Source organism: Poecile atricapillus, chromosome 9 (assembly GCF_030490865.1).
Source record: "Poecile atricapillus isolate bPoeAtr1 chromosome 9, bPoeAtr1.hap1, whole genome shotgun sequence".
NCBI lineage: Eukaryota > Metazoa > Chordata > Aves > Passeriformes > Paridae > Poecile > Poecile atricapillus.
The window spans coordinates 548,342-576,107 of record NC_081257.1 but is presented as its reverse complement, the minus strand read 5'-3'; the positions used below and the strand labels follow the sequence as shown (position 1 = coordinate 576,107).

The 27,766-nt window shown below is 40.7% G+C and overlaps 1 protein-coding gene across 8 annotated transcripts in view; it reads left to right on the top strand.

Annotated features, from left to right (window-relative positions):
- IQSEC1 (IQ motif and Sec7 domain ArfGEF 1) overlaps window positions 1–27,766 on the top strand; it is a 291,177-nt gene that overhangs the window by 219,803 nt on the left and 43,608 nt on the right. For 2 of the 8 annotated variants that reach the window (XM_058844755.1, XM_058844754.1), the window contains exon 1: window positions 14,112–14,247. The exons of the other annotated variants lie outside the window; for them this stretch is intronic. In XM_058844755.1, the coding sequence (XP_058700738.1) occupies window positions 14,183–14,247 (65 nt within the window). In that variant the 5' untranslated portion in view covers window positions 14,112–14,182. Of the gene's footprint in view, window positions 1–14,111; window positions 14,248–27,766 lie in introns of those variants that run through there. 8 annotated transcript variants of the gene reach the window in all.

Here is a 27,766-nt window from a genome sequence, read left to right as displayed (position 1 = left end):
TTTGGGCTTCCATTTTCCAGAGTGCTGCCAATACCAAGCAGATTTTTTGGACCTAAAAGTCATATACTGAACTGAGACTAGAAGGAGTAGCAGGAAAGACTGAACCACCTCTGATCACTACTGGCCTTTCCTGCTATTTTAACACTTTGTACATCAGAATTCTTCTAATATAGCTCATGACTTGCATGAAGATGAAAATGTTTTTCCTGTTCCCTCAGAATTAAACATTTACATGTGCAAATGGTGTCTTTTGCATTTGTAAATTTTATCTTGTTAATATTTATAAATCCTTCAACAAAATAATGCACATAAGGCATTAATGTAGGTTTTATATTTCCTTACAGAGTGCCTTAATATAGCAAATACAGAATCTGAGTTAGAACGTGCAGTAAAAAAAAAAATCTTTTACTACACACAAAAGGAGCAAATTAATTGCAATGTGATGTGTTTATTAATCTTCTGAAATTCACTCTTTTCCTTCAGTTGTTTAGAAAATATGAACAAAATAGCACAGTGGTTCTGACTCTCATCAGTTGGGATTCCCAGCTGGTGGCTGATAACAGCCATTGCAGATTCAATGGAACTGTGAAGGTTTTTACAAGTGTTGGACACTGCTAAATGGTTTTTTTTTTTGCTTCATTTTCCAGTGTTTCTGCCTTCATTTAATTTACTTTTGCTTCAGCAGGATCACACCTGCTTCATTATTCAGCTCTTTATCAAGAGCAACTCTTAAACAAACCATACTGGAAAAAAACAGCTGAATAATGCTGCTAATAATGATCTTCTTGGGGTCTCGTGCCCTAAAAATCATGTTAATCCATATGTATATTCCTACAACCAGAATACTCTCTCCATGTCAGGGTAAGGCAAAGTCCCTAAAGACGGTTAAACGTTTTTCTCAGGGAAGGCTTTGTGAAAGCTGCTGTGTGTTTCCCAACATTGCAGCAGTATGAATTCAATGCAACAGTGCTGAAAACTGACATTAGGAAAAGTCTGTGCAGACTGACCTAAATGTTCTTTAGCAGTGTCAGGTGAAATAATAACCAGTCTGCTTGGCTGCAGGATTTTAACACCAGGTTTACATGAACAGAAAGCAGCAGAGATAGGTGTGCTTCTCAAAGCTAAATTGTTTCCTCTTTTGTCAAGCAAAGGTGGTTAAGTTTTATCTCTTATATTCTTACAGGAGCTGGGTATAAATACTGAGCTATTTCAGTAGAGTCTTTGTTCCAACAGCTGTCTCAAACCATTCAGGTTATTCTGCTTACTGTCAGCTTTGTGGTGGTTTTATCCTGCATGAGGAATTATGGCACTGTGCTGCTTGGTTCAACATGAAAGGTCATTTGGATTACTTATACTAAAGCCTTTCCATGCTGCAAACCAAAATTGTACATCCATGTTGAGCCTTTTATTGGAAATCATAATCTTTTTTAGTATAATTAATTGGAAAATCCATATTATTTATTACCATTTAAATAGGCTCAAATTAAGAGGCTGTTTCCCCCAGAAAACTTCCACTCATGTTTGAGATTGCTTTCTACTTACAGAGCTTTAGATTTACAGCTTTTTAGGAACAGTTCCCAAGAGCTGCACACAGATTTGGGGTTTATATCTGATGTATGTTATGCTTTAGCCATAAATAGAGCAATAATGGTAAAGATCAGCATCCTCCCCCATTCCCATGCCAGGAAGTGGGAGCTGTGGCAGCTGCTGAGCAGACTGCTCCCTTGGAGCTGACGTGCCTGTTGTTTGAGCCCATGGAATATTAGTATTGTTTCCAAATGGGCTGCTGTAGCTGGGCTTTGAGCCCAACAAATTAAATGGATCAGGTTTATATAACTGCTGTGTTGACTGCATGGCAGTGAGAGTATGGATGGATTTGTTCTAATAAACCCACGGGGGTCCAAAAAGAGAGAATGGTGGAGAGAAGAACTTTCAAAATATGGCTAATGCACCAACTAATGGTGTATACTTCAAATAAAAATTACCTCTTAATTTTTTTTACCAAAGCAGCCAGGAAGACTTAATTTCAGTCTCATGCTCATTTTTGTCTGGCCTCTTGATGCTAGCATGTCTGACCACACTTGATAGAAAGGAGCCAAGAGGAGATGCTTTCTGTGCCTTTGTCTTTCACCCAGAGGGAAACGTTCTAATGGCTTTGGTAAATGGATTAAATTGTGTTTTGAATGGTGCAGACTTGGAACATTCAGTGTGTTTCCGGGTGCTTCCCTCACAGAGCCTGACTTGCTCCAGGCGTTTGTTATCCGACTGGGATTTTGCCAAACTCCTCTCCTCTAGCAGAGCTGTTCAAAGCTCTGGCTGTGGTGACCAGACAACCAGACAGCCTGGTTAGCTGCTTTTAGCTCTGAATTCTGCTGCTTTTCCTCTTATGCAAAGTCAGATCTTCTCTGCTTCCTTTACAAACGCACAGGGAATTGTCACCTCTGAGGGAGAGCTGTTCTGCCAGCTCCAGCTGTACATGTGAGTCAGCATGTTCTGGGAGCATAAATGCAAGGATATCTTCTTCAAAATAAAACCTCCTGAATTTTTTTTTTAAAGCTTATTGCCTCCCTTTTGCTTTTTATATCTCATATTTGTGGATGACCTCATGTAATGCTTTCTGTGGAGTTTGAGTGTGTGAGGACATGGGCATGTGGAGCCCTCTCAGTACAGAGCTGAGTTTTCTAAGGAAACTGTATTCTGGGTGGAGAAAATCTGGCATGCAGTTAGAATTAGTCTGAGTAAAGAATGAATCCCTGAGATTTTTCTATGGTGATTTTCTTAGTGTGATAAAATTCATCACAGGCAAGAAGTTATTTCTGTTTGAAAACTTAGCTGAAGTGTCAGGGCTTTATTTGGTTTAAAACAATTAATCCTTAATTTTTATAAGTGAAATAATTGAAGGGTATATGTGCTTTCACCACTGTAGCATTATGCCATGGACAGCATATGCAGTGAATTTCAGCAGATTTCTGCTCTAAAGCGTATCTTTGATTTTGCATGGAATACTGTTGCAGCAAGTGCCTGTGAGGTTTGAATTCAGCATGCTTCATTTTGAATGTTTGGGATTCTTTTTTGCTCCACTTATATTTGTTTGCATTGCAGGGAGGGTAAATCCAGGTCTGTGGGCAGAAAGGTTATTGTCAGAGCTCTTAAGGTTGTGTTTCAGGGGAGGTGTAGATGAAGGCCAGCCTTGAATATTCTGTCACAGAGTGGAAACATCACCTTTCCTCGGTGTTAATCGCGCCTCTTCCTTTCAACAATCCTGTACTGGAATTTGCTCTCAACAGCCCTAACACAGAGAGCTGTGCTGCTACTCTGGTGTGTGTCAGTGTGAGTGCTTTCTTCAGACCTAACCAAACCCCAAATCCCAGCGTTCAGCTCTGTGTCACTGAAAGACAGGGGCAGGAACTTTCAGCTCCTTCTCTCTTGGGAATGGCTCCATTGGTGCCACTGGCACTATCCATTCCAGGAAAAAAAATCAGAATCTTGGGTTGTCTATCAGGTGATCCTTCCACATTGTTCAAAATGTCCTTGGTTGCTGGGAATTTCAAAAAAGAATCCTCATTTCAAGGAAATACCTCCCTCCTGGGCTGTTTGGGTGTTTCATTCCATGTGGGTTATGGGGGAGGTTTTGGGACAGTAGAAAAAGGGATGCTCTGAGTATTTCTCCATTGGTGAAAACTAATTTGATGACTAAAAAAACCCACACCACAATAAATACCTTCCTGCTATCAATGCCTTAATCCCAATAGCTAGAATGTGCTGTAAGTAGATACATAATATAAAATAAATGTAGGAAAACATCACTATAGAACATCAGGACAGGCTCTGCTGGCTTTATAAGCAAGCTGAAAGCAAAATGAATGATCTCGTTTCTGTTGAGCACAGACACTCTTTTCCACACTGTATGGAAAGAGAGCCATGTAAATAAAGGTGTATCTTGGTTGCCAGTTTTATGTTACTTGTTGAAACTCATTGTGGTAGGTAACAAAAGCCTGTGGAGTGATGTGGGAGAGAAGCTCCTGAAATGGCTGTTGAGCAAGCAACTGATACAGTCTGGACACACTCCACTGCTTGGGCAATTACTATGATAAATTTTGTGCTCATCTCCCTGTAAAAAATAGAGGATTTTGTGTTGTCAGTTGAGAGTATCAGATACTCAGAGTTGCATTGAAACAACTGCAGTTGATTAAAAGTTCTTAATTTCTCTGATTTTGGTGGTATTTTTGGTAGTAAGAAAAATAACAATAAATCAAGTATGTCTGAATTTATTGAGATTAAATTTTAAACTGATTGAGCAATACTTCACATTTCAGTTACTTGCAATTCATAATTTAAACAAAAGATGGCATAATATCCAAGCTTGTGATCCAATCAAGGAAATGGAACAGGTTTCCAACACTTCTTCTTGAGCTGCAGTTATCTTCATTTTTCTTCTGTTTCTAGCAAGTCAGAATTCTCTTCCTAGAATTAAACACCAGAATTCATAGTTGATAATTCATAGTTGGGCTTGTCCTCCACTATTTCCTTTGTGGCAGTGGGGTTGCAAACCTCAGTGTCCTGGTTTTATATTACAGGCTTCAGGCCCAAAGCAATGCTCATGGTGAATGTGGTGAAGGGTTTTGATACTATAAAATATTCTCTATGTCCCTCTAGGACAGTAAATGGATCTCAGGGGCCTGCTCCCTGTACATCACATTTGAATGATGTTCTCTGACACTGCTGGAGAATTCATAGGGGAGAATCAGAAGACTAAAATTGATCCTCATGGTTGCTCAAGAACTAAATATCGGCAGCACCTGAGAAGAGGCTTGGTGACCAGGTGCTAGGTTGTGCCACCTCTTTGGTTTCACCTGCTGTGGTCTCTTATCCATTGTCAAGTTTGGACCTTAAGCTTAGCTTTAACTTTGGTTTGGGATAGGAGCTCAGATCCACAGGCCATAAAATGTTGCTCATATTAAAAACCCCCTGAGGATTCTAGATGGCTCCCCATCTCTGAAACAGCCTGTTCCATCTTCAGCTGTCCTGTCAGCCTGTCAGGCTCATGAGGATGGAAAGGTTTCTGTCGTGGTTTCCATAGAACAACCTTGACTGGAACTGCATCCTTCCTCTCCATCATCCTTTGCCCATGGTGGCTGGTACCAGGAACTGGCCGTGCTCTGCCAGCAGTCACCCCTCTGCAATCCCATCAAGAAAATTAAGTGTTTCTTCTAACTCAGTTTTCTGGCTTCTTGGCAAACAGAGCTTTGAGCACGCTAGGATAAATTCTACCCTAGAGAAGGAGGAAATCTCAATTGTCAGATAATGCAAAATACAAATTGATTAAATTGACAGTGCTCTTGCAGTCCTGTGTGTGTTGAAGAGTAGGAGGAGGAGGAGGAGAGATTGGAGTCCCTTTGAGTCTAGAGCAGGTTTCCTGCACTTTGATGAAGATAAGTAACATTAATATAAAGTGATTCACTGAGTAATCTTAGGTGGATGCCAAAGATCATCCAATTACAATGCATTCTTTGTCTCTTTTATTGCCTCAGGGTAGTATTATTTGCCAAGATACAAACTGTGAGTTCATAGCATGGGCACCTAGAGTGGGGTGTGGGGGGAGGAAAGAACATTTGATGGTAAAGCAAATGAATTCACATTTCAAATTACTTCCCTAATCTCCAGATTGGTTAGCAGCTTTTCCTAGGACACCTGGGGTGGTTCTAGGTGTAAATGAACTGTTTGCATCTGAAAGAATACCTACTCTTAATTGTACCATGTAATTAATTAACATAATGCATTTTAATTTTCCTTTTTGTCTAAGATTTAGATGAGACTGAATTCATTAAATGTTTTCTGTGACAGGACAAAAGGTCAATCTAAAGTTTAAAGTAAATTTTCACTTCAGTGAATTTTCACTTCAGTGAATTTTCACTTCAGCACTATAGTTTATTGCAAAATAACATTTCTGTTTTGAGTGTGAGAAATGTGATTTCTTTTGCCATTTTTGCCTTTTGAAGGCAGTGATTTAAAATATGCCTAGCTTTATGTATAGATACCTTACCCCACACCTTGTGGGGCAGGTGATGGTCAGTAGTGTGTGGAAATACCCCTTCAGAGGAAGTAAAAGGAGGGTGGGTCAGGCTGCCCTGTCTGTGTGCCATTCAGTGATACCATTCTGTTCTCCCCTTAAGGCAAGACAGATCCTTTGCTTTTTTATCCAGATTCAAATCAAGGACTTCAGTAAGTAACAATTTTAGAAGATTAAAATTTTGCACCCTGATATCTTTAGTCAGTATGCAGTTGTGCCAAAGGATAACTCTTGTTATAAAATTCAGGAGTTATGCATTTCCAAAAGGAAACCAAATATATCCTGTTCATCTGTGAACAAACATCTCCTGTGCATACTCATGTGCAAATTGTTTCCTCTTGGTATTTTGCTAATGGTGCCTAGGAGAGATTTAAGGCAAATCTGGGTGTTCCCCACAGATCTAACACTGGGGACGCACATTTCTTTCCATTGAACATATTGGCAAATGTAATTGGTTATCTGCACCAAAGAGCTGGAAAGAGGGGTTTTCCTGGTCCTTTCTTCCCTTACCACACTGTACAGGTCAGTGTGATAGTGAAGGCAATGTGAAGGTGTCACACGTGCATCTCTGTGCTCTGGACTGGCACACTCATCAGGACTGGTGCCAAACAGCAAATACCTGTATCCTTAGCTTGGATTGATCACTGTAGTAATAAATGCCCTGCTTCTCAGTCCCTGATGCATTGCATGTAAAACGCAGCAATGCCATTTAGATTTGGTATTTTCTGATTGCTTCTTCCCTCTGGTTTAACGTGGATAGAAAAACAACGCAATGTTATCTTACCCTTTTACACCTCACCTCTTTTTGCAAGTTTGGACAATGATGGACAGTAGGTATGTTTTCAGATTATGATTGGAATTGGGAGCTGTCTGGAGCAGGCAGTGGGACAGTGGGCACACACTGGTGCTCTGTCTCAGCCCTGCCATGCCCAGAGCTCAGGCAGGATGAACACAGGTGCCCTGTCTCTCTGTGAAAGCAGCCTGAGCTGCCCAGCCTTTTTTCTGAGAGTTCAGCACATTCCATAGAGAGGGCACTGGAACATGCTGTGCTACCTTCCAGGTTCCAGTCAGGAAGCAGGAACAAAAATACTCCTTTTTTTATGCTCTTCATTCCATGTTGGTATTGAGTGTTTCTCCAAGGTGCATTGTTCTTGCTTCCGCTCCTGTTTTTGTTTACGCCACAAAAGTTTCTATTCCCTATAAAGATTACCATGGAAAAAGTCAACATTTGTTTTTACTTTCAGCTAGGACTGAGTTTTTATGGTTCTTGAGTGTGGTTCATGGACCAAAGTCAATGAGTGGAGGCTGAGCTCTGTAAGCACAGAGTAGTGTCACACACACACAGCTGTTCCCTGTACTGTGTCTGTAGAGGGTAACCTTAGCGCAGAACTCATTTTGCTGCATGATCACTGCTGGGGAATATGGGTTTGTTGTTTTGGGTTTCCATTGTGATCACCCTTTTCACTCTACAGAAAGCTTCAGCAGAAGGCTTCTGCAGTATTTTGTGGAAAGGGAAACTGGTGGTGACAGTCGCCTGCAGGATCAGTTGAAGGATGTGCAATGCCAAAAAGAAGTGTCTGTAAATATTCCTGCATTTTAATCAAGTTTTCTTTCTGAGTACTACAGTGCATCTCAATACTGATGGACTTGACAAAATGGGAGTGTAGATAAATATTTGTCTGGATATAAAAGTAATTGCATTGCACAGCCATGCACTAATACAGAAACCATGAAAATATTTTCCTGAAGTGCCTTTAAATTTAACTTCATTAGGTAAATAATAAGACCTCCCTTGTAACCTTCTTCTTATTCATGTGTTCAAATATGCAGTTTGTGAAAAAAGTGATTTCTCTACCTTAAAACTGGACTTTGGTAATTTTTAAAATTATTTTTATTTATATATAGGAATGCAGTGATGCTTGTCATTTTACTGACAGTTTAAACTTGGTGGTTGCTATAAAAATAAACAACTGTAACATAGTCTGTGCTTCAAGGAGAAAAATTCCTTGGTTTCAAATAGTGCTTGCAGAAAGGCACTAATGGAAAATATGTCCTTCTGCATGACACACACTGCACACGTGATCTCTGAGAGCAGCACATTATCCTGAGCCAGATGTCACAAATGCTGCTGGAGACACAGTTTTGTCCAGAATCTAAAGTAGCGACATTCAAGTATTTACTTTAGTGCTAAATAGTAATTATGTTCCCAAGCTTTCAGCCATCTTCTGTTGGGTTTGTAATTCTTTTCACATACGTGTTCAAAGAAATGCAATTCCATATTTTTTAGAAGTAGAAAATATTAGTAAAAAAATGTTAAAATCAGTCATGTGTCTTTCTACTTGATTTCAGTGTGCACAGTGAAGCTCACTCATCTCAGTAGATGTATGAATTGTTCAAACAGGAGAGAAAAAAAACCCCAAAATATTAAATATCAAGTAAACATAATCATGCTTTTCTTGGGGATGGAGAGCTTTTGAGATGTTGATGACATGAAGCATAACTAAGCATGGTTAATCTCGGCTGCCATTAATCCCAAAGAAACACTTTTTACAGAAAATACATTATTACTGCCATGAAATGAAAGCAGGAAAAACAAGGGAGCTCTGAGGAACTTTCTTGTATGGAATATTTTTAAAGGATTATTTGGGTTGAGTTGGTTTACACAGGGTGTTCAAGAGCATTAACTTAATGTGTATTTTCCCCCTGCATTATTTGTATCATCTCAATGTGTGTTTCCTGTCCAAATTCATTACAAGATATTTTATTCAGTAGCAATTACTTTTTCAGTCTTTTATTATGGCTTTGTAACAGTCTGGAAGAGGGAGCCCATGGTTTCAGCTTTCCCTCTGAGATCTGCTGGTTTAGAGCATCAGGATATGTTCCTTACATCCTGAGTTTCTCCATCCTGATCCCTACAGGCTCGATGCCCACCACCCTTGCTCAGCAGTGGCACCAAACACACAGCCAGAGGAACCTAGTGACCTGGTACTGCAAATGTTTAGGTGTGTCCTGGACTGTGGGAACTCTGGATTCCACAGAGAAGGTGCCACCCCACATGAGGAGAATGAAGGAGCCACCCTTGTATATATTTCACTTGGAAAGGACAAAAGAGTTTTATACATATAATGGTATCAGCAGAGTTATAATTGCAGTCACCTTGTGTTCCTAGTACAGAGTCCTGCCTTTATTGCCCCAAGAAATCAGATTAGAGATTTCCCTTTCCCTTTTACTCCATCTATGATTTCTGGTGAAGAGAGTGGCTTTCTTGGCTTCCAGATGAACCTTTTTCTAAGGGGGCTCTCTTGTCAGCCTATGTACTGCCTTTGGGAGATTTCCAAGAATCCACTATCCTTCTGTCCATGGATTTATGAAAAGGAAGTATTTCCTCTTGAAGAACCACCACTCAGTGCTGACTGATCTTTCTTGCAGCTTCTGCTCCTCAGGTATCGTTTCACTGCTGGGGTGAGTGGCAGTAACAGTGACAGCTGCAGAAAAGCCTTTGTTAAATTCTTTTCAAAGGGAGGTATTTGGTATTTGTACCAAAAAAAAAAAAAAAAAATTCAGTATGCCTGTGGATCTGTTACGAGAAATTTTAAATCTCTCAATAGTGTTATAATGAAATGTAGTTATCTAGTAATGGATTAATTTTGTGGAAAACCAAAACTGTATCTTTCTGTGAGCTGCATTATGGGGATCAGAGGCAGGGCCAGAGGATGAGCACATGAGCTCAGAAGCAGCGTGAGCAGCATTTCAGAACTGTCTGAGAGACACACCTAAGTTGTTTTCAAAAATACTCTGCCTAATGTTACTTTTCCCAGTGCTGTTGCTGTGGATCTAAATAATAAGGCAGTGTTATAGTGCACCACTAATACAGTTTACAATAGCTTCTAGCACAAGATAGGGTTTGTAGGATCAACTACTGACTCTGAGGGACAAAACCAGGTCAGAGTAGTGACAGCAGGGAATTTTCAGTCAGGAATCCTGGCTCTGGTCTAATGGTTTGACTGCAATCTCAATGCCTCTTTAGGCATTGTTTCTCTCAGCCCTGAGATTTTGTATAGGTGCTTCATAACTTGCTGTAGTTTGCAGGGTTGACTGGTTTGCATGCTCCAGCCTTGGTAAATCAGTGTATCTTAGCATTTTGAAACCTTGTTACCATGTGAAATTTCCTTTTTTGTTCCAAAATTACTGCTCTTACGTAAATCTTCTGGCCAGGGTATGGAGACTTTGCTGGAGAGCACAACTTTTCTCTGGCAAGATTTCTTTTGAGGGCCAGCAACACACACTGATCTTTCCTCCCTCTGTAGAGCACAGCATCTTGTTTTGTGGGAGGGGATAAAGAAGCAGAACATGTAGATAGATGTACAGGAAGATCAGATGTAGAACTGTTTCACTTTTAATTCTCCCACTGATCTGCAAGGCAACTGAGAGAAGTTATTCTAATTTTCCTCTGTTGCAGTTTATAATCTTTGTGCTTCAGTATTCCTATCATTCACACAGCAATAATCTTGTTTAAGTTTTGTAAAGGTGAGGGGCTTTGAGGTAGATGGATGAAAAGTACCACTTTGGGTCTCCAAACCCTTGAAATCAGTGAAGATTTCCTTTGCCTTAAATAGACTTTGTTCTTTGGAGAGCAAAAGGGACTACAAAGATTCATTGTTTTGCCTACTCCATAGCAACTGACAGCATAAAGCCTTTTCCCAGATGTGTTTGTTTAAAGGCTTTATAAATTCAGTTTAAAAAATGAACTAAAATTGTAGTTACTGTTTTTATGCTGGTTTTTGTGTGATGGCATTAAAAAAAATTAAATAATCTAATACAGAGCCATGGAAAATGCAGAAATGTGTATGAGAGAAGATAAATCCACTTTCGGGGGATACAAAACTGGAATGAGTACAGGAGCATGTTAGCTTTTGAAGAATTCCCTGTCATACTTGAGAATTCCATGTAATTCCGGGTCATGTGGGAGCATTATGATGCTTTATATGGTTAGAGGATCAATTACTGTTCACTGATAATTCTCACTGTGCACCAAAAGAGAATAATGTGAAAGAGGATTGTGCTGTACATACTTGAAACTTATCTATCCCAATCTTTTTTACCGAATACTTTGTTTACACCTGTACTCAGGTGTAAATGGGTAAACACAGGTGGAGGGAGAGCATGAGAACCAGAATTCACCATGGGAGGCAGAAAGTGGAGGATCCACATGGGTTAGCATTTTTTGTTCATTAATACCCCTCCAAATCCCACTGTGAGAGGAATAACAGGTATTTTGACCTGTATATGCAGTTTATTGTACAGTGCTGCATGCCTGTATTTATACTCTGCAGGAAGAAAACTACTCCCCAGTAGTTTCTTCTGGGGGTTGTTTTTAGGTTGTTTTTTTGGGTTTTTTTGGTTTTTTTTTTGTTTGGTTGGTTTTTGTTTTTTGGTTTTTTTTTTTGCCTGTGTAACCCTTTGCATTTATTCGAGCAAAATGCAAGACAAATGCTTATTTTTCAGCTTTTTCAGATCTTGGAAATAATGGTGTATTAAATGTGATTAAGTTGGGAATTACCTTTTAAGTAGGGTCATAATTACTGTAGATTTAGATGGCATATTGTACAAATTGCTGTTTGCTTATAATTACAAATTGAGTTTGTTGCACTCTAGGGGTTTATAAACTTTGTTTTAGCCATTAACACATTAAATAGTGATTTATGTAAATTACTGGATAAACAAAAATTTCAGTGTTGCATTTAATCTAAGGTTTAATTATATTTCTGTATTAGAAATAAAATAGGGTTAGCTTTAGCAGGGAGGATTGAATGGTCTGAGGGAGTCATTCACTGCTGAGATATTGTCGTTTGAGAGTGCTGCTTGTTGAGCAACTGGCTGGAAACTGCAGTGGTCCAAAGTGAATGAAGCAGCAGCTACAGTGAGCGAGCTGCTTGTCACAATAAGCTCTTCCCGTGGTCAGTCAGCCCAGTTGCTTCACAGTTATTTCCCTCATATTTCTGGGCTGGTCTGGAGACTGTAAAATCATGCTTTAAAATCTTTGTTTACTTGGTCTTCAGAGAGATTTCACAGGTTCTTCATTTTTGCTTAAGTGAAGTTGATCTAATGAAGAAAAGATCGCTTCATGTTGTGCTCTAACAAATTGCTGGGAATAAGGATAGGAGGACATGAAAAGTTACTTTTTGACCTTCTTACACTTTGTACAATATCTTAGTGGAAACTATTGCTAGTTAGCAAAAAAGCAAAATTGCTAGTTAGTCAAAATAGCAGCAGGAGGACAACAGAGAATATACATCCTACTGATTCTGCCAAAGCTTCCTATGCAAAGTGCAGATCAATAAAGTGCTATAGAAGCCCATGTTTGGCTCTGCATTGGTAGAAGACCCTCTCCTGCCCCTGTCTTCTGGGGCCTGAAACATCAGCTCTCAGAGGTTCAGCACCTCTGCCATCAGGATGGCAAAGAAACTTAGCTATGTGCCACCAAAAATTGTCCTAAGAAGTCATAGACCTAGAGGTCTGTACTAAATCACCACCTGAGACAGGGTGGATTGTGCAGTGTGGATTACAGTTATTGTTACCTGAGGGAAAATTGAATGTACACTATTGATTATGGTTGAATTAAAATGGTTTTGGAATGTTGAAACATTCACAAAAAATCCCTCCAAAAATAACTGCAACAGGCTGCCTCGACTCGGAAACCACAATGTTGTCTGCATAGTGCAGCAAGAATTTGTTTTTCTGTGTTTAATTCTCCTTGTTGAAATACATGCGAGATCTTAAATGTGTAGATGATTTGGGCATTTAATCTCTACTTTAAATTTTAATGACTTATTCAAGCAAGAAGTGATCTAACAAAAACTGTACCAGAATGGTTGAAACTAAATTGGGAATTTTGGATGCTTGACATTGATGGGGGGAAAGCCATCTGTAGGAATTATCCACGCAGTGTTTGGAATGGGATGTGTTTGTATTGCTTGGTTATTTGCTGATCTAGCGCGGTTGTATCTGTAAAAGGAAGATTGTGTTTGAAGTGGCTTCAGAAAAGCACATTCTTCAGAAAATTCTGTGACTGCTTTTGAGGTCAGAGCTTTCCAGCCACCTTTTCCAATATGTCTCCTTCACAGCCCATGCTGAAACTGTCCGCACTTGGTTCCTAAATGGAAATTGGTTTCCGAATGGGAGGTTGACTTTTGGGAACTGCTTTGAATTTGTCTCTGCTTTGTCTCTGCTTACAAGGAGACATGAAGCTTGATGCAGGAGGCATTGAGTCAGGACCAGAAAAACGTGGGGTTGTGGATCCCAGACGTTCTGCGGGTATAACCCATTAGCTGTTGAAAGCGTGCATTGCCGCATAAATAGCCTCTGGTTAAAGCCTTGCAGTGACATTCCTGTGAAAACAGCCGGTGAAGGTGTGTCATTCCTGAACGTGTCTGAGTTTCACTGAAAGCTAGTTAAACCCAGGCTTGTTGGAATCTATGCCTAACGCTTCCTTAGGAAACTGTGCAAAACGCACGCTCCATCCAAATGTTTAATGGGGGTTTGACTAAAGTTGCCTCGATTCTTTTTACCACCCTGAAAGACGTGATCAGCCCTCATGGGATGTATAAATACGAGGTATGTCTAATGCACAGCTTTGCGCCAGGCTCCTCCTTGCATCCGCTTCACCTGAATGAGATTTTCAGCTCGTGATAAAGTTTCCCCAAATACACAGACCGGCCAGCGGAGCTTTGTTGTGTTATTACAGGGTATGAAGCTGTGGGGAGGGTGTTGGTATTTTGTTGTTGGGGGCCCGAGAAGCCCCCGGACACGGCGAAGGGTGTGAAGGGAGCCCTTGAAGAACCGTGCCCGCTGGAGCCGCACCGAGAAGCCCCCGAGCACGGTGAGGGGTGTGAGGGCTGCTGGCGTGAGAGGAGCCCTGGGAGCCGCGCTTTTTCAGGGAATCCCGCCCTCCACGCGTGCGCTCTGCCCGCTTCCCTGCCCCGCCGCCGCCTGCTGAGGGGAGCGGGCGCGGGGCGGAGCGGGCGCGGGGCGGGGCGGGGCGGGGCGGCGCGGCCCGACCCGAGGGGCGGCTATGGTGGCGGGGAGCTCCCCGCCCGACGGCACGGCCCGGCCATGTGGTGCCTACACTGCAGCTCGGAGCGGACCCAGTCGCTGCTGGAGCTGGAGCTGGATAGCTGGTGAGCGCTGCCGAGGGGTGCAGGGGTGGCCCCCGCGCCGCCGCTGCCGCACAAAGGGCTCCGCGCCGCCAACGCCGCCGCTGCTCGGGCTCGCTATGGGGCGGTGCGGGAAGATGGGATGGGGGGGTCCTGCTGGCGCTGGGGGCACCCTTTTGTCCCTGGGGATTGTCCCTGCGGTCACCCCTATTGTCACTGGGGGTTGTCTCTGGAGGTTATTCTCGGGATCGCAGCCGCGATTTCTGAGGGTTGTCCCTGGGGTCAGCCCCGCTGTCCCCGGGATATCTCCGGGTTGCGGCGATCGGGACCTCGTTCCCTGTGTCCCGGATCGGGAGCGGGGACAGGCGGAGGCTCTGTCTGCCCTGCAGGACCGACGGCTAAATTATCTCCGTGGTTTAACCGCGGCGTCCCAAGCCGCCCCGCTGCGCTGTGCTGGCTGTGGGTGACAGGCAGAGCCATAAATCCAGAGTTGTGGCAGCAGACTGTGAGCTGACCTGGCCTGTGCCGCTCCAGACACCGATGTGTAAACACTGCTTTTCGGGAGGGAGCAAGGAATCACATGATTTGTGTAAAATTAGTGTGGATTTTACTGCAGAGCTCTGGTACAGGCTGTTCCCGGTGTCTGGGGCCGGCCGGAGACCTGGCCTTGTCCTGGCTACATGAGAAGGTGTGTCAGATACGTAAATCAACATTTGCCACTCGTGGCCTCAGCCAGACAATAAAATGAAAGAAAAAAATATATCATTTAAAGGCCTTTGAAGTACAGATACTTGAATAAATGACGCAGGAGAAACAGTGAGTGGGATTTTTCATGTTAAAACATACAGTCCCTATTGTAATGATGTTGTTAACAACCAAAATAATGCATGTCAAAAGTACAGCAACACAGAGCTCTGTTCATGAGCTATCTGAAAACTCCACTCGCAAACGAGTTTTTTGGTGTGATGCTGTGTGGATTTATGGTAAACTAAAAAAGTTATCCTGCACTTGCAGTGCACTTGCAAGATGAATTTATCTCCAATGCATCATGGAAGTTTATTCCACTAAGTAATTCAGCCAAATGCTTAGCTGTTTGACTGTTTAAAAAATTTTCAATTTAGCTAAAGATAGAAAACATCTTAAATTGGGTGTGGGCATGTTTGGAATATAAAAGGAGGAAGTGACTGGATTCAGTGTAACTACATATGAATGCAACAGTTGCTTTTCTAGAGAAGAAAGGCAAAATGTTTTTTGATAAAGTGTTTCATAGCACAGTTTAGTCATACCTTTAATGATCCTTCTGCCCATTTTTTACCCTTAAGGAAAAGAATAATGTAAGTTTCCTGTGTGGACTTGGTAATGTTTGCATAAGTGATGTTACCTTTGCATGGCTTGCTAAAAACATAATTCATAACAGTTACTTTAGTGACAGATTTGCCTATTACACAGTAACATTCTGTTATTCATCATTGTTTCAGACTTTTTTCCTCCATTTGTACATTGCTATGCACTTCCTTTCAGTTAAACTTGATTATTCTGCCTGATGTGCTAAAAGAGGAATTGCTGAGTGCTTAGTTTGGATGGTTGTGTTTAACTGTGTCTATTCCTGTGGCAGATATCCTTCATATAAATACAGAATTCATTACATCTATCAAGTGCTTTGGGAGAACTACAGCCATGCTGAATAAAATTACCCATTTTCCATTTTACTTCTACTTTCGTACCAGATTTGGTTTTGCTGTTGAGATGGCTTATTCTAGTTCCTGAAAGATATTGAGAGTACTGTTACAAAGTAACAATCTATGTTCTCAATCAGCTGGGCTTTTTTCTCCTGATGAAATAGAAACTCATAATAGAAGTTCAGATTTCTCATGTGAAATCATCTATCATCCTTTATTTTTCCTATTTCTACTAATCTGAAATAATTCATTATCATCCAAGATACTGTAATCCAATATCTGGAGCTAACCAGTGAAAGCCATAGTGCTCTGTGAACTGAATGCTCTGAACAGCATTCAGTTTCTTTGCCCCTTTAGAAGCCCTCTGGGAATCCTGGTGCAGTTAATAAACAACCTGCAGTTCAGTTTCATGGAATAATTTGCAGCTTTCAGGCAAGGAAACCCAAGGATTCAGTTTTTCTCCTGAAAAGTGCAAATACCAAGTTGAACGGTAACTCTGATTTGTTGTTCCAGTTAGTCTTGTATTGGAAGGTTGCAGGGACTGGAGCGAGGGAGTTGCCTGCTGGGCAAGGAGACCTTCTCTGCTGGACAAGGTGCCTTCACCAATGGTTTGCAGGGTGTTCCTCTGGAGAAATGGAAAGTAATTTCTTAGGATTTCATGGTCTTACATGGGTTTTTTCACTCTGAGACCATTTCATGTTTGCAAAATGAAAAATCTTTCAAGAGAATCTGTTCATATGGCTGTAGAAAATGTTTCTCCCATTAATGTGTCTTCATGAACAGAATACTTTTCTACTGCTTGGAACCTGGGATTGTTTCATGCCTTTGAGGGCCTTAAGAGCAGTGCAAGGACTTTGGATGCAACAACTCCTTTGAAACAAGAGTTTACCTTTACAGTGATGATGTTTTCCCTGGAGTTGAAAGATGTCAATTCAAGTCTCCAACTCTGTGAAGAGGTAGTTCTCATAATGGTGTAGCTGATTAGCACATTTGGGTGATTGCTCTAAAGATGCCTGCAAACTGTGCCTGCTCTGAACTCCAGTGAGAAGGAGATGAATAGTAAAAGCTGGCCTAGAGGTAGACAGTGCTCTGGTGGTGAATGCCAGCACTTGTGGATGTTACCTGTAGGCATTAAACAGCTGCTCACATACTGCAGTTGTGTTCTGTGGTATTTAACACCAGTGGTGTTCAAAAGCCAGCAAAACCTTGGGATGCAAGTGCTGGAAGCGAGGAGTTGCTTTCTGAGTGAGCCATGAGGCTTCCAGTTCCTGCAGGATTCTGAGAGGTGCAAAGGAGGGTTTAAGGTACTGTATTTTTGAATATTGAATTTTTTAAAAAGTCGTGAAGCACCACAGCCTGAGTCTGGTTTGTTGTACCTTTTCATTGCAAGGATTTACCATAATTCATAAAGATCTTTCAGGGTGCAGTTTTTTTGCTTCTTCAGCATTTGCATGGTTCTTTGTCTGTTAGACCCAATGATAATTTAATCATTAATTTTTGAGTTAGGCATATTTTAATCACACCAGCTGTCAATCAATTATTTCTTTTTATGTTTATTTAATAACAGAACTGCAGGAGACCTCAGAAACTGTAACCAAGGTGGAGCCCTGATTGTTCTGTTTGTTACATTAAATTGGTGAGGATGTGCCCCTAACCCAGACGCTGCCTCATCCTCAGAGCACCTGGAATTATGAGGAGGTGGACCATGAGTTAAGGGGAAAGTGTGTTGGTGCATTGCTTTTGTGAACCATGCTTTGTTTAGATGTCATTTGTATTTAAACAGGGTATGGACCACAAGCCAAATTCATATTCCTGAGTTTGCTGCTTTATTTCTGTTGCCTCAGAAGGCTGTGTAGTTACAAGAGCAGAATCAGCCAAATGTTTGGAAGTTCACTTTTAGTATCTTGTATATTGCCATTTTTTGTAAAAATTTATGTAAATAGTTGTTGTTTTTTTTAATTCATGCATCTTTGTTATGCAAAAACTTACTGATCATGGACTTTTTTAGCAAGACTTCTTAATCAAAAATATTTTACTTACATTGCCCTTCTTGTGTCTTCTGGGAATCCATTTGAATTTTATTTAGGTTCCATTTAAGGTACAGACAGAGATGGCAACTTCACTGCACTGCTGTGATTTGACTCCAGGTTTCCAGAGAAGAACAGATGCTGCTTTAATCCACTGTAGCACAAAGCCCCCCAGTATTACGTTAAAGGGGAATGCAAATTTAGCTAAATAAATCCTTTTGCTTCCTTACAATAGACAAAAGACGAATCATTCTCATGAAATAATTGTAGAGACGTCTTTAATAAAAATAAAGTAAAAAAGACAAGCTTTGGTATGATAAAAAAATCAAACCATTCTCTGCCTGTGAAAGAAGCAGAAAATTAGAATGATGGCTTTGGTAGCCTTTACTACAGGAAATTGATGTATTATATCTGTTAATCAGATTCTTTCTGTAGTTCAGTGTCATCCCAGTTAGACTTGTGCTTACAAACAAAGGACATAATTCCCAGTTGCCTTCTCCTATTCAAGCACAAACAAAATGCCAGTTATGATCTGACTTCCATTCACATCAGGGGCTACATACAGGGCATGGCCACAGAAAAAGAATCCTAAACTTTTTTTTGAGGGATTCCATTATTTAGTCTGAAAACTTCCAGTTGCTCCTAAAACTCACCAGTTTAACAAGGATGGATGTGTCATGAACACAGAAAAAGAAAGCCAACTTCCTTCAGTTCATTAATATATCCATGACCTTTCCAGTCATCCTCACACAAGGCAAAGGCAGCAGGGATGCAAAGTTGATGAGTTTTCTGTCCCAGGGAACGTTTGCAGTCAGCCCTGACTCTGTGCTGCAGGAATGTTCACAGTTTGTTTTTAATTTAGTTTTCACTCTGCACCTTTGTGGCAGAATGGACCTAGATCCATCTCAGATCACATGGGGAGTTACAAATGGCAGTGGCAGCTGGACCCTGAACTGGATTTGACTTGAGTGTAATGGTGCTTTTTAGTAGCCTGCAGTAGGAATGGTTATAGGAGAGATCCTTCAATTGTCATGGGTTCAGGTTGGGATAGGCTATGTCAGTGCCTGCACAGAATTCCGAGGGTATATCCATGTGTAGGAACAGATGATTTAGTTGGATGCTGTCCTGCTTTTAAAGATAGTACCAGAGACAGGGTTTTCCTCCTTGTTTGGGGGTTGTGCTCAGGAAGTCATCCTTCTAATGAGAGGGACAGCCGTGTTCCTGGTCCAGCTGCAGTTCCAGGGATCTGAGTACAGAGAACAGGCCTGCATAAATCCCTGATCTTCTGGTCATGTTACAGCCTAAGAATAGATTTTCTCTCAATCTAACATCACTCTGTTCTCAATCAGGAATAAAATTATCTTTATTTTTCTTTCTGTGAGGTTCCTCATTATCATAATGTGCTGTGAATCGGCTGTTGAATTTCGATTCTAGAGGTGTCTGGGGTGATTCTCATGCTTCAAAGTTACCTTTTTGCAAGGTGTTAACCTCAGCCGTTCTTTGATTAATGAAAGGAAGTTCATTATTTTTTGTTTATATTTTCTTTTCTTGTATTTTACTCTGTGAGTCTTGTTTAGAAGATACCAGTGATGTCAAGCATTTAGTAGAGACTAGTTTCAAGAAGGAGCTGATTTTAATACTCTTAGATTTGAGAGAATGGGACTTCACAGCTAATAGTTTCCTGTTAATACTAGTCATTAATGCCTTGTGAAGTGAGAGAACAGAGGATTATTTGGACTTAATGGAACTTGTCCCAAATGATGACAATGTGATGCAAACTTGGATTCTTTTTTTGTTGTTAAAAAGTCATTGAGATGCTTTTGATTAGGTTAGCCTAGAAGAAAAGTATTCCAGGTTTTCCTACCACAGTGCAGAATGTTACACAAGACCATTTCTCACTGTCTTTGGTTGAGATTTTCAAAATCTCTCTTTTCATAATATGACATTTTCATTTCACAAAATGGTGACCCTTATTTTCAGGAACTGGGCTTCTACCCCCTGTCTTAAAGGACACTTTTCCATTGTGGAAAGATCTGTGAATTTTGCCATGATGAAGAGCCTATATATGACCAAGAGTTACCCAAGTTGAGTATTTTTAGACTCACATTCTGTTGTGGTTGAGCAGTCTCATGTGCAGCCCCAGCTAAGCCAAGCTGCATCCCCATCACAGACACTGTCACAGAATATTCCTGAGCTGGGAGGGACCGACAGGGATCCTCAAGTCCAACTCTAAGCGAAAGGCAGTGCGGAGTGTTGGTGCTTCTGGAAGCCAGCAGTGCTGGGCAGCTGTGCTGCACCCAAAGGAAGCTGCAACATCCCCTGCACCACCCAGAAACCACTCCTCTACTCTGTGTGTGCAGTACAAGATTTCCAAGGCAGGAATTACTACCTGTGTTGCTCTTTTATTGTCATCAGCGAGGTGAGTCAGAAGTTCTATTGAAAGCCTACACTTAATTCCTCTCTGACAGAAAAGGAGCTGTAAAATGTATAGACTCAGCATAATGGGGAGGAAATGTAAAAGGAAGGAAGTTTGTGAATGAGAAAAGGCATCTGTCAGCTCTTTAGCTGGTTTTAGAACTAAAGGTTATGAGCAATCTTTTGAGGTCTCATTCCTACAAGAGTGAAGATTTGTGTGTAGTGTCTTTGAGTATATCTGCAATACCTTCTGTGTTTGGGCACGTTGCCTTGAATTGAAGCATCATCTAAAACACTGTCTTTTCCACCAAGCCCTATACTTCCAACAAAAAAAAAATCTATTAATTGGTTTCCTTAAACACTATGTTCTGTACACTCTGGTATAAGCTGTGGGTGTGCAGCAGAGGATAAAATCTCTCTTTTATGAGGATGCCTGTGACTACAGAGGTGAGCAGTGCTCCTGTTCCAGGGAGTTACACCGCCTCTCTCCTGGCATGTGCAGCGTGCTCAAGGCAAGTCCTGCTCTCACAGGCTGGGTAACACCCTGAGCTTCACTGGGAGCAAGAATAAGTGCTGTGTACTCATCCTTTTCTTTCCTATCTGCTGAGAGTTTCCCATGCCCATTTGCACTTAAACATTTCAAAATTAAATTGTTTCCCTGTAGAGAAAACTGTTAAGGTTTCATTCTCTTTTTGGGTTGTTTTTTTTCAGACTTGGCACAGCAAAGTTGGCAGTCAAAGTGGAGGGTTTGTGCAGTGATTAAAATGGAGCGGGACTTTTATATTATATATTCTTCCAGATTCAGTTGGATCAGTGAGAGGTTTCTCTGATCAGACTTGTAACAGCCCATTCTCCTTTTGGATTGGCTTTTTAAAGTGTGTTACTCTGTAACTACAGAGGGAAGTCAACCAACCACTAGAAGTTGAACAGTCCCTTTCTAATTTTAAAAGAAGATCATTTTGGCCAGCTATTTCATAAATCCTAGAGAGACAGCAAAGTACCTCATGTTCATCAGTGACATTGTTTGAAAGCACAACTCATTAGATAATAACAATATATGATAAGTAGTTGAAATGAAATCCTTTGGTTGTTCTAAATAGGTCCTTTTGTGCAACATTCATTTGCTAGAGAAGTTAAAATACGGTCTAAATGAACACAGTTGTTACTGCTCTGAGACTTTACTCAATGCAGTGTCCAGTACAGAAAGATGGTTTTGTTGTCATTTCTGCTGCATGGACCCTCTGCATGCTCTTTTTTTATGATGATCCTTAATTTCTCTTACCGACGTACTGGGAAAGATTGGTCTGTTAAAAAGTTTTTCCTAGCTCTCTGTACTGTGTCATAATTGTAAGCATTTCAAATAGCACAGGGGCAAAACCTTAAAATGAGGCAAGTGATAGGCTTTATCAGGAATATTTGATCTAAGATGAGATAGTTTTGGTCTAGGTATGAAATTTCCAGGCCTGAAACATTGACTCATGAAACAGCATTTTGTTAAGCATCTTCAGAGTAGTTAATGTTTCTATCATATATGGAATATAAGAGGGGAAAGAAGAGTTTTATCCACCAGGACCTGACTGGGAAGAGGAAATCAGTGCTCATCTCTGACAGAACCTGATTGCCAGCAAGCTGATTTCTCAGCAGCAGTGAGAACTCACCCCTTCCTGGGACGGGCTTGACACAACAGCTGAAGAGGTGAAAGAGGAGGATGGCTAGCACAGGACACCAAGGATTCTTGTATTGTACCAAATGCTGCTTCAGCTGTGCGTGCAAATCAGGCTTTTTCAGCTGCAGACACTAAATCTTCCTTTTTAAACTTAGCAGTGCCTGAAGGGCATGTCATATGGACAGTAGAATGTGTGCTAGCTAATATCTTGCTATCTTCAGTACATGTCATATATAGTGTGGATTTGCTAAATTAAGAGGATTTCTGCTGCTGAATGGTGTATCTATATAAATTGTAAATAGCTGAGGTCAAATTCTACTACAGCCACACTGAGAAACTCCACAAATTTTTCAAGCTTATCATATTGTGTAAAAGTTTACATAGCAGGGACAGGACAAAGTCTGCAGTGGGAGGCAGACCTTCACAGATTTTGTTAAGTCATCCATCCCATAGACACCACAGTTACATTAAAATTGTTAGCTTTAGTCCATGTGAGAAACAAAGCACCCTTTTGAAGCATACAGGGCATTTTCTGATGTTAATGTGTTTTATGCTGACATATCAAAAAGAAGAACTGGCCCTAAAAAAACTTCAAAAATTCTAAAACTTGAGCTGGTTTGAGCCACAAGTCTCAAATTATCACTCCATAGTAATCTTTTCATAATATCCATTTCTTAAAAGAGTTGTTGCTGAATAAACATATGCTGGGTGATGATTAACACAGATTGGCAGTGAGTGATGCTGGCTGACTTTACCTGAGATAAAAGTGAACATTTGTAAGCTGCACCCAGGTTCTGTTGGTGCTGCCCGTCCCCTTGTTATTTTTGCTAAATAATGACAATAAAATACAGCTTTTCCTTTAGCAGGAGGGTTCATGAGGCATTGAATGGTACTGGGGAGGGTTGGTTGGGTGGATCCTTGTGTACATTCTTGTGGCTGATTGCCAATATGCTGCCACTGTCTGACAAAGGTGATCTGTGAGCTGGTTAACCTTCCTTGTGCTCCTTGGAAGCTGAAGATAGTCTCAAGTAAGCTCTTCCCAAAGGGCTATTCTTAGTTCTTTAGCCTATTTTGAGTGTTGTTGCCTAAAATGGGTGGGTTGTTCTTTTGCTCTATTTCCATCTCGCTACTGTCCATGTGGAGAAGAGATAGTGTATTCATTTCTGCATTCTGCTTCAGCGGGGAGAAAATAATCTCTCATCATTCACTCCCAGCTCTCTGCTGCTACCGATGGCATCTAAGAGTGTGGGTCAAAATGTCCTTTTTAAAAAAGCAGTTTTGTTAATGCCTTCTATGGAGTTACTTAGTGAGCATTACAGTTTGGCAGTGTCCAGGGGATGGGCACTGGGGTTGTTGTGTGATTTCGGAAACAGGGCTTGGAGCAGGGAGCAGCTCAGGCTTGCAGGACACTCAGGGGCGCCTTCCTGTGGAACTCTGCCCTCCCTCAGTGTCTCTCAGACTGTTTGACTTGGGCTGCTATTATTGGCACTGTCACCACCGAATATTACAGATTAAGTGACTGCTTTGTTAGGGTTTGCTTCTGAGACATATGCAAATGGTGTCCGGATTTTTCTTGCAATGATATTTAGCTTCAGTCAAATGAATTACCTGGGACATTACTTTGATTTGCATTCAAAGGTTTCATTTGTTTTGAACAGAAACAGCTGAATTGAGAGTGCATTGGAAGTAAAACACATTGGTCAATATTTCTTTCCTGGATCAAAGCTTTTGTCACTGCCTGTGAATGCTGTTGTCCATCATAACAGCTTTGAACTCTTGGCAGCGTATATTTCAAGGTAGATTGGTTTGTTAATGTTATTGTGCTTATTGAATTTGGGGATTTGTGTAAATTCTTAATATAATTGACTTCTGTTTACTAGACAGCACAAACCAGACATGACAATAAGGATTAGGTTCTAGTTCAAACTATACTAATAATAAACTTGTGCTCAAATATTCTCACTCCAACGGTAAATATTGTTTTTGGGGGGGGTGGAGAAAAATGCAAAACCATGGCTTCTTTGAAGTACATATGGCCAGTTCTGCCTTTTAAGAAGTTCGTGGAGAACATTTTGTGGGGTAATTTGAGATAATATAATGCACACATTAGAGCTTTAATTAAATGCACCTCCTCATTTATGGCAAAGAGCACCACAGGTACTGAAGCACAGGCAGCTTTGAAGCAGTGGGGTGTACCCTGTGCCAAAGGAGTGTTCTTGTGATATGAAGTTGTGCATGGAGGCACAGCTCTGGGGAGCAGAGTTCTGGTTGCAATTGTCACTTTAAATTACGCATTCAAATCAGGGCTTTGTTGCACTTGTAAAGGCAAAGTTATGTGCAAGAAATTAACTTTTGGAGAGGTTTGTTCCTATGTGGAATGCCCACATTTGGCCTAAACATTTTTGCTATTTGAGTGGTTTGTTTCAGCCATCATGTTGGAAGTGTCTGGTCATACCAGCTGCTGCAACAGCTGCCATCCTGCTTCTCTCTATCACCCACTTAGCTCCATGGGCGACTTCTGGTCCGCATTCTCTGGGCTAGGTTGAGAATTTGGATCTATTTCAAATGGAAATCTATAATTAGGGGCTAAGATCACAGATTGACTGGTTTTAACCTCCACATTTTAAATGGAGATGATTGGTGTAAAACAGATGCATAGCAATTCTTCCTCCCTGGGCATTTGGACCTGTTCATACAAAATATTTATTTTTGAGTGAGGCAGAAATTTTACTGGAAATGATGTTTATAAAATGGGATTTTAATGCAAAAAGCTTCACTCTGTGGTTTGCCTTTAAATCCATCTCATAAATCATAAAGGCAGTGTCCCAAGAAGGTATCTGAATACTTCAGCTGTGGATATGCTAGTGTTTATGGACAGAAAAGTTTCTGGGACCAAGGAAGAAGATAAGTTTGCAGAATTATTCTGTGAGTAGATGTGACTTAAAGGGAACCAGCTTTACATGCATTTTTCCTGAAGAGGGAAATAAATTATATGGATCTAGGGAAAAGCAGGCAAGCGAGAGAAGGATGGATTCAGCTGAAGAATTTTATGAACAACCCCTCATGCAAATGCTTCACTGTTGCAACAAATAAAGTATCATGGCTTAATTAAGCTCAATTTGAATTCAGGCTGTGCTGACTACCTGGAGTTTTACTGCTGCTCTACCACAGCCCTGCTTTAAACCCTCTCATCTTCCCAAAGAATAGAGAATTGTCATGGCCAAGCTGAGTGGCTTTATCACCTTGTGCTGACCAGAATTTTAAGCTGGCCATGTTTTTGTAATACTCGTGTAACGCTCATACTGTCTTTCCACAACTAGAAGAAATTTATTCTGTGTACCCTTGAATTTGTGTGCATGCTTCTAAGCATCTGAAATGGAAAAATCTTTAAAGATGTAGCAGCACAAACTTATTATATTGTCATACTTCTCTTTGTGTCCAAAACAATTTTTAACAGGATTAATATAATGCTGATTGGTTCTCATGTGTGTACTATCCAGTTGTTAGGGCCTGTTTTCAATTTCGTGTCTTTATATTACACTGTTGAAAGTCCATTCTAAAAGAGTGATGAAAATAATACTGATTTCAGGGAATGCTCATTGCTAAAACAGCTTCTCAAGCATTTGCTCTGTTCTGCTTGGAGGGTCTTCTTGGTTCTATTTTAGAATGTTGCATGCAGTTTGGGTTTGGCATTTGCATTATTTAGAAACATGTTTCATTTCTTTCTTCCAAACTAAGTCTGCAGCAAACTGGTTTGAACATTTGGGTAATTTCTGTGAATGCTCACAGAATGTTCCCATTATCTTCATATTTAGTTCTAAAAATGCACAGGGCACTTGATTGCTTGTAAACTGGGGGATTTCTGGGGTGAGAAGCAGCACTGAATCATTCCTTACACGTGATATTATTGTTATATACTTCCTTTTCATATGCACCTTCTTCTAAAGATAAGGTTCTGGAACTTAAGAGGAAAGGGACTTTCTGCTTTTCTGTTTATCAAATGTCTGTCTTTCATAGTTACAAATTCTGTGACAGATAAATTCTTGTGCCTCTGCATCCAAACTAGCAGCTCCTCTGGTCATTTTACCATTAGTGAGTGGAACAGATAAATCCATACTTATGGAAAAGCTTGGGTTTTGCTTCTTACTGGAATTCAGATATTTTTTTAAGATTTCCATTATAAGCTCAAATGTTGAAGTTCTCTTATTTGCAAAATTTTGTCTTTATTGTGTTTTTTTTTTTTATTTTTTGCTTTGCTAATAGTTTAGCAAGGTTTGAAGGAAAAAGAAGGTGTGAATATAAAAATGAAAAATAAAGAATAACAGTAGGTAGTCAAACATCCTGAATAATATGTTATAGTTAGTGTACTGGTACTAATTATAGCCTTTGTGATTAGAAGTTATAATTGAAAGTGTAATTTGAGAGCCAGGGAAGAAAAATACCTACCAGGTTTGTGCTGCTAAAATGCTTGGAGAGGAAATGTTTTGCTTTGGTCATGACTAACCACAAAACTGGAGAGAGGAGACAGAGCTTCTTCTTACTAGGTAGTTCTTGAAATGAACTCATTCCCTGAATTGTGGGAAATTATTGTAAAATTTTCCTAGCAACAGCAGCTTCTCCCATTTTTGTCAGCCTGGATTTTTTTAACGGTATTACAAGCTGAGATTTATGCAGGAAGAAATTTTCAGTTTCTGATAAAATGATAAAATGCTGATTCGGTCAGTGGTGGCCACTGTTTCAAAAAGTGATTTAGTTGTATTATGTATATGTCTCATGCAAAGTCATATTAGTAATACTAATTATTTTAAAATATTTAATTTTCATTCTTAACTGATCTGTTCTCTGCTTCTTTGTAAAATACTTGCAAGCAACCTTTTACTTTTTCTGGCTTGGCAGATAATGGATGTATATTTTCTGCTAAAACAGGAATGTAATAAACCAGCTGGACTTCTAGGTTAATTTCAACTGTTTTGCATTCTCCTAATATTACACAATTATATTCAACAGATTGCTGGGCTCACTAGTAATATGCATTTGCACATTGCAGGGGGATGAACCAAATCAATCCACTAGATTCTTTTGTTTTAAACAGTGAAATTAACAGTAATTATACTGGACATGTCTGGTAGGTAGGAGATGCCTCAAATGTATATGAAATAAAAGCATAAGTAATAATAATTAACATTATTACATTGTCCATTTTTGTAGTGCACTTAATATACTTAATTTCTCAACCATCAGAGAGAGGCAGTGTGTGCTGGGGAGGTGTCTCAGATACTCAATCCCAAGGAGACTTCTGCTTGCTGCAAGCCTGGAGCAGAATCCTTGACATTTTTGTGTGTTGGCAGTTTTAGTAAGTGCACAGATAAAAACCACCCTCGTAGCCCTGCAATGACTGGCTCGTATTCTGAGTCTGTGTAGGAGTTACAGAATTGTTTGGTTGGAGAAGACCTCTCAGGACACTGAGTCCAACCATTCCCCCAGCATTGACAAGGCCACCCCTGCCCCATGTCCCCAAGTGCTAAATCCACATGGATTTTAAACCGTCCCACCCAAGGAACAGAGCACCTGTCCAGAGCAGCCAGTTTCTCCAGAAGAGGGCTGAGAGAAACAGTGCCCAAGGCTTTGCTGAAGTCCCAGCAGGGAGCATCCACAGCCTGTCCCTCACCCACTGAAACAGGTCACCTTGTCACAGGAGGAGAGCAGGTTGGTCAGGCAGGACCTGCCTTTCCCAACCCCATGCTGGCCAGGCCTGA